This window comes from Rhinoderma darwinii, chromosome 1, assembly GCF_050947455.1.
Source record: "Rhinoderma darwinii isolate aRhiDar2 chromosome 1, aRhiDar2.hap1, whole genome shotgun sequence".
NCBI lineage: Eukaryota > Metazoa > Chordata > Amphibia > Anura > Rhinodermatidae > Rhinoderma > Rhinoderma darwinii.
The window spans coordinates 437,327,620-437,339,679 of record NC_134687.1 but is presented as its reverse complement, the minus strand read 5'-3'; the positions used below and the strand labels follow the sequence as shown (position 1 = coordinate 437,339,679).

Sequence of the window (12,060 nt, the reverse complement as noted above, 5' to 3'; positions counted from 1 at the left end):
GTTAATGCTTGCCCAAAAAGGTAGTGTTAAAAATAGTTACGGCGCGGCAGGGCGGCGGTGAGGAAGGGGGGCCCAAGTTTGGGTAACAGCCCAGGGCCCATGGTCTACTTAATCCGCCACTGGTTCACACATAGGCTGAACGCCTCCAAACATCTGCCTATTGAAATCAATGAGAAAAATGGCATTCTGTACGATGGGCTGTTTTTTTAAGCGGACGTTTTGAAAAACGGCCGAGTAAAAGAACGGCCGTGAACAAGAAGTGCAGGACACTTCTTGGGACGTTTTTGGAGCTGTTTTTCATAGACTCTATTGAAAAAAGCTCCAAAAACGCAGCGAAAATCATGAGTGGCTTAAAAAATTCTGAAAATCAGGAGCTGTTTTCCCTTGAAAACAGCTCCGTATTTTCAGATATTTTTGACTCCGCGTGTGAACATACCCTTACACACATCTATGGATTATTTTATTGTTTGCCCCATTATTATACCACTTGACCATGCTCTGATGTGCTCCCTCCCTTCTAAACCTTACAGTGTGCCCAAACAGCAATTTACTTCCACATATATGGCATCGCCATACCCAGGAGAACCCTTTTAACAATTTTTGGGGTGTGTGTCTCCAGTGGCTCAAGCTGGGCATGACATATTTCCCACTGAAATGTCACATCTAGGGAAAAATTCAAATTTTTACTTTGCACCATCCGAAACACAATAATTGGAAAAGACCTGTGGGGTGAAAATGCTCACTACACCCCTTAATAAATGCCTGAGGGTGTAGTTTCCAAAATGGGGTAACTTCTCAGGGGTTTCTTTTATTATTTCACATCAGAGCCTCTGCAATTGTGAACCAATACTGTGTAAGTTGCCAAACTAGGCCTCAACTTCGCATGGTACTCTTTCACTCCTGTGCCCTGTCAGTAGTCCAGACAAAAGATTAGGGCAACATGTAGGGTGTTTTTAAAACTGGGAAACACATCATAGTTATTAGAGAGCTGCCTTGTTATGGTGGCACATGCTGGGCACCATTTATAGGCATATCTATTGGAAAAAATCCCATTTTCACTCTGCAACATCAAGTGCACACAAATTTCTGCAAAACACCGTTAACATGCTCTCTACACACCTAGGTGAATACCTTGAGGGGTGTAGTTTCCAAAATGGGGTCACTTCTGGGGGCTTTCAACTGTCTTGGTCCCACAGGGGCTTTCCAAATTCGACATAGCGCCCAGAAACCAATCCAGCAAAATCTGTACTCCAAAAGGTAAACGGCGCTCCTTCCCTTCTTAGCCCTACTGTGTGCCCAAACAGCAGTTTATGACCACATATGAGGTATTGTCGTACTAGGGAGACATTGCGTTACAAATTTTGTGATTCTTTTTCTCCTTTATTTGTTGAGAAAATAAACAATTTTGAGCTAAAGCTACGTCTTATTGAAGAAAAAGGATTTTTTTTAAATTTCCACTGCCTAATTCTAATAAAATCTATGAAACATCTGTGCAGTCAAAATGCTCACTACACCCGTAGATTAATTCTTCAAGGGGTGCAGTTCCGTGAATGGAGTCACTTTTGGGGAGTTTCCGCTGTACTGGTACATTAGGAGCTTTGCAAAAGCGACATGGTGCCAAGAAATCAATCCAACAAATCTGTACTCGAAAATCCAAATGGCGCTCCTTCTCTTTTGATCCTTGCCGTGTGCCCAAACAGTAGTTTATGACCACATATGGGGTATTTCCGTACTCCAGGGAAGTTGATTTACAAATGGGGTTCTTTTTTTCCTTTGTTTGTTGAGAAAATGAAAAATTTGGAGCTAACTTCACTTTTTGAGCCTTTTCTTTATTTTGGTCCGTCAGGGGCATTGCAAATGCGACACTGCCTCCGCAAACCATTCCTGCTAAATTTAAGCTCCAAAAGACAAATGGCGCTCTTTCCCTTCTAAGCCCTGCCGTGTGTCCAAACAGCCATTTAGGACCATATGTTGGGTATCGTTTTACTCGGAAGAAATTGCTTTACAAATGTTGTGGTGATTTTTTCTTCTTTAGTCCTTGTGGAAATTAGAAAACATTTGCTAAACCTACATTTTCTTTGAAATAATGTAGAATTTAATTTTCACGGCCTACTTCCAATAATTTCTGCAATAAACCTGTGGGGTCAAAATGCTCACTATACCCCTAGATAATTTCCTTGAGGGGTTTAGTTTCCCAAATTGGGTCACTCTTGGGGGATTTCCACTGTATTGGCACCGCAAGAGCCCTTCAAATATTTTCTAATAAAAAGGAAGCCCAAAATCCACTAGGTGCTTCTTTGCTTCTGCGGCATGTGCCTCAGTACATAAGCACACTAGGACCACATGTGGGATATTTCTAAAAACTGCAGAATCTGGGAAATAAATATTGAGTTGCATTACTCTGTTAAAACTTTCTGTGTTACGAAAAAAATGGTTTAACCATTTTTTCTTAAAAAAAATAAAATAAAAAATATAATAATTGCTCATCAAAAAGTCGCATGCACCCCATGAAAACTACAGTGAATTCCTCAAGGGGTCTAAGTTTCCAAAATGGGGTCACTTTTAAGGGGTTTCCCCTGTCCTGGTACCTCAGAAGCTCTGCAAATGCGACATGGCGCCCAGAAACCAATCCAGCAAAATCGACATTCCAAATAACGCTCGTGCCTTTCTGAGCCCTGCCGTTTGTCCAACCAGCAGTTTATCACCACATGTGGGGTATTACCGTAATCGGGAAAAATTGTTTTTCAAATGTTGGGGTGTTTTTTTTCCTTTATTCCTTGTAAAAATTAAAATTTTGTAACTTTTATTGGAAAAATATGTGATTTTCAATTTCACTGCCTAAATCCACAAAATACAGCAAATCAACCGTATGGTCTAAATGCCCTCTATACCCCTCAATAAAAACCTTGAGGGGTGCAGTTTGCCAAATGGGGTCACTTTTGGGGGTTTCCACTGTTTTGGCACCACAAGACCTCTTCAAACCGGACATGGTGCCTAAAATATAATCTAACAAAAAGGATGTCTCAAAATCCTCTAGGTGCTCCTTTGCTTCGGAGGCCGGTGTTTCAGTCCATGGGCACACTAGGGCCACATGTGGGATATTTCTAAAAACTGAAGAATCTGGGCAATAAGTATTGAGTTGCGTTTCTCTGGTAAACCCTTCTGTTTTACAGGACAAAAAAAAAAGGATTTTCTGAGAAAAAAAAATAATTTTAAAATTTCACCTTTACCCTTTTTTGAATACATTGAGGGGTCTAGTTTCTAAAATGGGGTGTTTTATGGGGGTTTCTAATATATAGGCCCCTCAAAGCCACTTCAGAACTGAACTGGTACCTAAAAAAAAAGTGCCTTTTGAAATTATATTCAAAATATGAGAAATTGCTGCTTATGTTCTAAGCCTTGTAACGTCCTAGAAATAAAACAGAATGTTCAACAAATGTTGCCAACATATAGTAGACATATGGGAAATGTGAACTAGTAACTATTTTGGGTGGTATAACTCTCTGTCTTAAAAGCAGATGCATTTAAATACAGAATAATGCTATTTTTTCCAAATTTTCTCTAAATTTTGCTATTTTTCACAAATAAACACTGAATATATCGACCAAATTTTACCACTAACATAAAGCCCAAATGTCTCACGAGAAAACAATCTCAGAATCGCTTGGATATGTTTAAGCATTCTGAAGTTATTACCCCATAAAGTTAAAATCCCATTTTCACTCTGCAACATCGAGTGCACACTAAATTCTACAAAACACCTGCACGATTAATATGCTTACTACACCCCTAGGTAAATGCAGGGTGTAGTTTCCAAACTGGGGGGTTTCCACTATTTTGGTCCCACAGGCGCCCAGAAACCAATCCAGCAAAATCTGCACTCCAAATGGCACTCCTTCCCTTCTGAGCCCTGCCGTGTGCCCAAACAGCAGTTTATGACCACATATGGGGTATTGTCGTACTCGGGAGAAATTGCTTTACAAATATTGGGTTCTTTTTTTCCTTTATTTGTTGAGAAAATGAAAAATGTTGTGCTAAAGCTATGTCTTATTGAAGAAAAAGGATTGTTTTTATTTTTACTGCCCAATTCTAATAAATTCTATGAAACACCTGTGGGGTCAAAATGCTCACTACACCCCTAGATGAATTACTCAAGGGGTTTCGCTTCCTAAATGGAGTCACTTTTTGGGCGTTTTTATTGTTTTGTCCCCAAATGCGACATGGCCTCCGCAAACCATTCCTGCTAAATTTGAGCTCCAAAAGCCAAATAGCGCTCTTTCCCTTCTAAGCCCTAACAGCCGTTTATTACCACATGTGGGGTATTGTTTTACTCGGGAGAAACTGCTTTACAAATTTTGTGGTACATATTCTCCTTCAGTCCTTGTGGAAATGAGAAAAAAATAGCTAAACCTACATTTTCTTTGAAAAAATGTAGATTTTAATTTTCAGGGCCTACTTCCAATAATTTCTTCAAAAAATCTGTGGGGTCAAAAAGCTCACACTACCCCTAGATAATTTCCTTGAGGTGTGTTGTTTCCCAAATGGGGTCACTTTTGGGGGATTTCCACTGCTTTGGCACCGCAAGAGCCCTTCAAACCTGACATGGTGCCTAAAATATATTGTAATAAAAATAAGGCCCCAAAATCCACTAGGTGCTCCTTTGCTTCTGAGGCCGGTGCTTCAGTCCAGTAACATGCTACGGCCACATGAGGGATATTTCCTATAACTGCAGAACCTGGGCAATAAATATTGAGTTGCAATTCTCTGGTAAAACTTTCTGTTTTATAAAAAAAATATTGGATTAGAAATTAATTTCTGCAAAAAAAAAAATGAATTTGTAAATTTCACCTCTACTTTGCTTTAATTCCTATGAAACGTCTAAAGGGTTAAGACATTTTCTAAATGCTGTTTTGAATACTTTGAGTGGTGAAGTTTTTAAAATGGGGTGACTTTTTGGGGGTTTCTAATATGTAAGGCCCTCAAAGCCACTTCACATCTGAACTGGCCCCTGTAAAAATAGCCTTTTGAAATTTTCTTGAAAATATGAGAAATTGCTGCTAAAGTTCAAAGCCTTGTATCGTCCTAGAAAAACAAAAGGATGTTAAAAAAACTATGCCAATCTTAAGTAGACATATTGGGGATGTTAGTTTGCAACAATTTTGTGTGGTATAACTGCCTGTCTTATAAGCAGATACATTTAAATTGAGAAAAATGCTAATTTTTGAAATTTTTCGCTAAATTTTGGTGTTTTTCACAATTAAATACTGAACATATCATGCAAATTTTGCCAGTAACATAAAGTCCAATGTGTCACGAGAAAACAGTCTCAGAATCGCTTGAATATTTAAAAGCATTCCAAAGTTATTACTACATAAAGTGAAACATGTCAGATTTGAAAAATGAGGCTCTGTCAGGAGGATAAAAAGTGGCCAAAGAGGGAAGGGGTTAAAAACAATTGGAATTTTACAGCACAGATTGGGGGATATAAATATGGCCCCATATTCATTCAAGCAATTCCTTTTTTTAAGACTATGAATGTATTGACTTTCCCCAGAACCTGCAAATGCAAGCTGCATACATTTTCAGGCTAAATTCCCCAACCTTTGCCTTTGTATTAACACATCTTTAGCAATATCGATCTAAATATACCATAAAATCGTATATTTTATATTTTCATCTGCCTGCATGGCGTTTGCCGCATTTTTTTGTGGCGATTTTTGCCAATGTCGATTGAGCGCCGCGGGCAGAAAACGGTGTGAAATATGCTTTTTCTGGCTCCCACTGATGTCAATGGGAGGTCAGAGATGTAAACGCCCGAACATAGGGCATGTTGCTTCTTCTTCCCGCGAGACGGTTTTTCTGCTCGCGGGAAAAAAATCGCCTCCGCCTCCCATTGAAATTAATGGGAGGCATTTTCGTCCATTTTCTGGTGCGTTTCCCGATCCGGTTTCCGCGCCAAAAAAAACTGTAAAAAAAAACTCACTATGAACTGGTCCTAAAAGTGCTAACAGATACAGATGAAGCAGTAGATTGAGCAATATTGATAAAAGTCTTTATTTTACATTCTAGATTATGGTGTTGCAGATCAGAATTTAGCGCTAGGCAATATTTTTCTTAAAATACATTTTTGAATGGATAATTTTACTTCCTTGTTCCTTAAGCTATACAAGATTGGGTTCAGCATTGGTATAACAATAGTATAAAACACAGCAATCTCTTTGTCCATATTTGAAGATTCATCAGAAGGTTTAAAGTAGGCAAAAATTAATGTTCCATAAAATAACAGAACTACAGTGATATGAGAGGCACAAGTAGAGAAAGCTTTTTTCTTGCCTTCAACCGAACGGATGTTTAATATAGCAAACATTATAAACACATATGAAATAAAAATGAGGATAATACAGATAAGTCCTAATATAAGATCTGTACATATCAGCACATACTTGTTTAACGAGATATCCGAGCAGGATAATGCTAGTACCTGAGGGACTTCACAAAAAAAATGATTAATCTCTTTCGGTCCACAAAATGACAACCATAAAGTGCTTGAAGAATGAAAAGAAGAACTCGAAAAACCAAAGGCCCACACCACAATTGACATAGTGAAGCAAGATTTTTTACTCATAATATGATTGTACCTTAATGGGTTACAGATAGCCAAGTATCGATCAAGGGACATAAAAGTTAACAGAAGGAACTCAGTGTCCATACCAACAGTGAAAAAAAACATCTGAACAATACATCCATTGAAAGATATAACTTTTTGCTGAGTATATAAATTGAACAACATTTTTGGGACAGCTGATGTAGTGCAGATTATATCCAGAAAGGAAAGATTACCAAGGAAGAAATACATTGGTGTTTTTAATATGGGGTCTAAATTTGTAATAATGATAATAATTAGATTACCAGCTAAAGCTACTAAGTACATGGCAAGTAATACCAAAAACAAGAGGATTCCCAATTCAGGAGGGTTGGAAAGTCCAAGAAGAATAAATTCAGAAATGCTAGACCCATTTCTCATTTTACAGTCTATTTTGATAGTTCAATAAACAAGAAGAAAATGATGGTTAATGACAAATGTTATTATTTTTTTTAAATCAAAACAGTAAACAATTAACACAAGAATGTATTTTTATTATTATTATTATTATTTTTAATGCCAGCATCATTCTGGTTGAATCCCTACATACTAAAATTTAGCTAGAATGATCCCTTACCTCTGAGAGTTTACTATAGAATATAATACAGATGCTCACTACTTCTTTTCAGCAAATCTTTTTTTATATACCAATGTTTTATGTAGAATAGTTGTCTGAGACCTTTTATAATTGCAGGATTCCCAAACAGTTTAGATTTCACCTGTTTAAACTATTCAGGTACAAAGCACTAGGCCAACTATAGCTAGTTTCACACCATGTCTGTGGTAGCCTTTTGGTGTATATAATAGGTGCCCCTAGACTTCAATAGCCAAATGTACTCCAAAACAGTGTTATTTTGTCATATGTTTGGTCTGTAGCCATTGGGATAAAGTGGCATGAACTGCATTTAAAACACAGTCAACTTATGCAACTGTATGCAAAGAAAGAGTACAGCAAAGGTACCGCACAGCATTTTTTTTTTATGGCAGTCAATGGCAGACGTATATAACTGTATAGGTATACTGTTGACTTTGTCTGGGGCATATGTTTAGTGGACTATTTCAAATTATACTGCTGCAATGTTAAATATTTTTGTGTCAAAAAAGACAAAAGTATAGTAGGTATGATACCTTTTTTTGACTAACCATAACAATTAAATATGCAAGCTTTCAGAGCACACAGGCTCCTTCCTCAGGCAGGTATACAAATGAATGATTTAGAAAAAAGCACAACATTTAAGATGTTACACAAAGAGAATTAGTACATGAGGTGATCCATCATTAAGATAAGCCGGGGCAATAAACTGAGGTTATAGGAGTGATGACTTAGGAGATAAGGGATCTGGAGTCAGTCTGATGGGGGATGTGATTTGTGTCAATGTAGCGGCTCATAAAATCCAGGTGTTATATTGAGTCCTTGTGTCAATGACTGGAATCTTATCATCAGCTTGAATTCCCAATTTTTTCTTTCTCTGTTGTTCTTAAAATGACCCTTCAGTATTAGGACCTTTAAATCTGTCAAACTGTGGTCTAGTCCAGAGAAGTGTTTTCCCACGACTGTATCCAGCTCCTGTTTTATTGTATGTCTGTGAAGATTCATCCCTGTTTGTAATTTTTTTATTGTTTCTCCAATGTAGATTACTGATGCACCTTGTACACAGTATCATGTGCACTGGAGGATGTACAGGAGAACGTGCCAGTATAATTGATCCTGCTGAATTCAATTCACAGGCATGGTGTAAATTTAGCTAAAATCTGTATTTCCATATCGTACATTTATGGCCTATCCACAGGATAGGCCATAAATGTTCGATATATGCAGGTCCCACCTCTGGGATCCGCTCCCATATCTAGTAGGATGCCCCCTGACCCCCCATCCTACCTTTTCCCACTGTCACTGGCCCACTGAGTTACTAGATGGCCAAGAGTATGGAAACAGCTGAGCTACTCTGTTTCCTTATCTATATCTATAAGTGAATAGGAGCTATGAAAACAGTGTAGCACAGCGTTACACAGTGAGGTAGAGAAACAGTGTCGTTTGCTGTGCTACGCTGTTTCCTTAACTCCCAATAACTTCTATAAGAGATACGGAAATAGAGTAGCTCAGCAAGCTTGGATGTTTCCATACTCCAGGCCACCTAATAACTCAGTGGCCAAAGCCCAGGGACAGCAAGAGAAAGGTAGGACGAGGGTCAGTGGCTCCATTCTAGGGATAGGTGGGGGACCCGCATAAATCTGCCATTTTTGGCATATGCACAGGATATGCCAGAAATGTCCAAGATTGGAATACCCCTTTAACCTACACATTGCATTGGTATGAAATTTCTCTTTTGTGTTTAGGTGAAAAGGGGACAAATCATCTGATCATCTGTTCGATGTTGCACTTAATTTTAGGTGATGTCTGGTGGACTGTGGTTGTCTGAATATGTATCCGCACTTCTAAATTCTCACAGTGGATTAATATGTTCACAGTTTTTATAAGTAAATTGTGAACAAATGTGATATTAAAGATATTGAAAATGAAGCTACCAATATTTGGAAATAATGTCAGATTTCTTTAGACAGTCTCCGGCTTGCATGTGCCAAAAATTTTCTCATGCATAAATTATTGAATACACTAAGTGGGAGATATATTAAACATTGCATATGCACCAGGTTTCTCCAAAATAACACTCACATGCCCTCTGGAAGATGAATAAGCAATTCCAATTGTAAATGTAAAGTGTCCGGTGTATTTATATGGAGTGCTGGTGTAAGGACTTCATCCAGAGGGAATATGATATAAACGCAATACCTTTTTTAATTGCATTTTTCCCCATGAAAACTAGAGACTAGTTAATTATGAGTCAGAAGGGGACTAAATGTCCTGGGATTTTTGAATAAATGACAACTATTAAAATATAACGTTAACCCCTTCCTGTCGCAGCCATTTTTGTACTAAACGACAGAGCCCCATTTTTAAAATCTGACGTGTCAATTTATGTGGTAATAACTTTGGAATGCTTTCACCTAGCCAAGCAATTCGGAGATTTTTTTTCCCCGTGACAAATTGCACTTTATGTCAGGGGTAAAATTTTGTCGATAAATTCATTACTTATTTGTGAAAAACACTAAAATTTTGAGAAGAATTGCCAAAATCCGTTTTTTTTTAAATTTGAATATATCTGCTTGTAAGACAGATAGTAATACCACACAAAATAGTTACTAAGTAACATTTCCCATATGTCTACTTTATGTTGGCATAATTTTTTGAACATCATTTTATTTTTCTGCAAGGTGGTTCTGCAGGTATTAAGTCTTTAGCTAAGCTTGATAAGAACCATATAAAGTAACTAGCACTCAAAATTGCTACCAGAGGCAACACAACAGGTAAAGTAGCTGTCTAGCCGTTTTCAACGGCGTCTGACGTCAAGTCAGACTAAGAAGTCAAAAGATCAAGACTGAAAGCTCTCAGAAACACTAGTAATAGGGAAAATCCACTACAATTAACACCAGACATGCCAGGAAGTGTCAAAAATAGTGGTTGATGGATTTTCATTTGCTCGGTAGTATATACTGCATCCTAGCCAGCCTCATTCTCTAAGCTTTACACCCAGAAAGGACAGGTATCTATCTGTCTATCTGTCTGTCTGTCTGTCTGTCTGTCTGTCTGTCTCTGTCTGTCTCTGTCTGTCTGTCTATCTATCCAGGGACACACCTGCCATGAGGAGAAGGACGACTCTCACCTCAGGCGGCAGCCTCCTGCCTCTCTGAGGGGACAGTGTTAAATGTCGTTCTTTCTCACTCATTAAATAGTTCATATAGACCATGAGAGAGACGTGTTTACAAGGCGAATAGATTGGAGTATGTTAAGTAGGAGTTTGTAGTCTACAGTGTCAAAGGCTGCAAAAAGATCTGGAAGAATCTGTAGAGAGTATTTGTCATTGGTTTTAGCCGCCAAGAGATGTTTTGAGACTTTAGTAAGGGCAGGTTCTGTGGTTTGTAGAATGCGGAAACCAGATTGTGAAGTGTCAAGAATGGAATTAGCAGAGAGATAGCAAATAAGGTGACAGTAGACCAAACGTTCCAGGAGTTTGGAGATGACGGGGAGATTAGAGGCAGGTCGGTAGTTAGCAGCGCTAGATGGGTCAAGAGTTGTTTTTTTTCAATAATGGGTGTATAACGGCATGTTTAAAAGATGAGGCAGAGATTCCAGAAGAAAGAGAGAGGTTAAATAATTTAGTCACGTGACTAGTGACAGCCGGGGAGAGAGACTGGATGAGGTATGAGGGAATAGGATCACTAGGGCAGGTAGTAGGATGTAAAGAAGAGAGAGCCTAGTAACTTCTTTGGTTATTGGGACAAATGCTGAAAGTGAAGAAGAGTGCGGGAGTGAAGGGGATCGATGTTACTAGGGGACTAGGAGATAATATCATGCGGAATGTTGGATATTTTAACTTTAAAATAAGTGGCCAGGTCTTCAGCACTGAGATCTGTGATCGGCGTCTGCACTTTAGGACTAAGGAAGGAAAGAAAAGTATCAAAGAGTCGTTTTGGATTATTAGATAGTGTAGAGATGAGAGAGGTGAAATAGACTTGTTTCGCTCGGTGAAGGGCAGAGTTGTAAGTTCTCAGCATAAATTTGTAATGTAGGAAGTTTGCTGATAAATGCAATTTTCGCCACAGACTTTCAGCACATCTTGAGCACCGCTGCAGAAAGCGAGATTGAGGCATGTGCCAGGGTTGTGGACGTCATTGCAGGGTGGTTCGGAGTGTAGGGGGGGGGCTGCTTCATCCAAAGCATTTTTGAGAGTGTTATTGTAATGTTTGGTGGCCAGATTGGGACAGGAGAGGGAAGAGATAGGGGATAATGTAGACTGTAGACTGTCTATGAGTTGCTGAGTGTTAATCGCATGTAGATTTCTGTATGCTTGATAGATAGGCATGCCCTGAGGAGGCAGAGAATTTTTTATATTAAAGGAGAGAAAATTGTGGTCGAGTGTGGGAGAGGAGAGTTATTAAAGTCAGAAACTGAGCAGAGACGGATGAAGACAAGGTCAAGTAAATGGGCGTCTTCATGTGTGGGAGAATTAGTGCATTGTGACAGACCTAGGGAGGAGGTTAAAGACAGAAACTAGGAGGCAGATGAGGAGATTGGGTTATCAATGGGGATGTTAAAGTCACCCATGATGAGAGTGGGTGTTTCAGAGGATAGGAATTGTGGAAGCCAGGCAGCAAAGTGATCCAGGAATCGACGCGGTGAGCCGGGGGGGGGGGAGGGGGCGGTAGACAACTGTCACTCAGAGGGAGAATTGGTGAAAGAGTTTGAGGGTGTGGACTTCAAAAGAGGGAAATGTGAGTGAGAGTAGTGGGGGAATGACCAGTAAAGTGCAGTGTGCGGAAAGAAGTATGCGTACTTCTCCACCCTGCCTTTTCTGGGG

The 12,060-nt window shown here is 39.0% G+C and overlaps 1 protein-coding gene across 1 annotated transcript; it reads right to left on the bottom strand.

Annotated features, from left to right (window-relative positions):
• Positions 1-6,085: 6,085 nt before the first annotated feature.
• LOC142652133 (olfactory receptor 5I1-like) lies at positions 6,086-7,024 on the bottom strand. Its single transcript, XM_075827692.1, has one exon. The coding sequence runs from the start codon at positions 7,022-7,024 to the stop codon at positions 6,086-6,088; it is 939 nt and encodes a 312-aa protein (XP_075683807.1).
• Positions 7,025-12,060: the final 5,036 nt, after the last annotated feature.

Excerpts from the sequence above, each read along its gene's own strand:
- LOC142652133 (XM_075827692.1), bottom strand. The coding sequence starts at position 7,024 with ATGAGAAATGGGTCTAGCATTTCTGAATTTATTCTTCTTGGACTTTCC.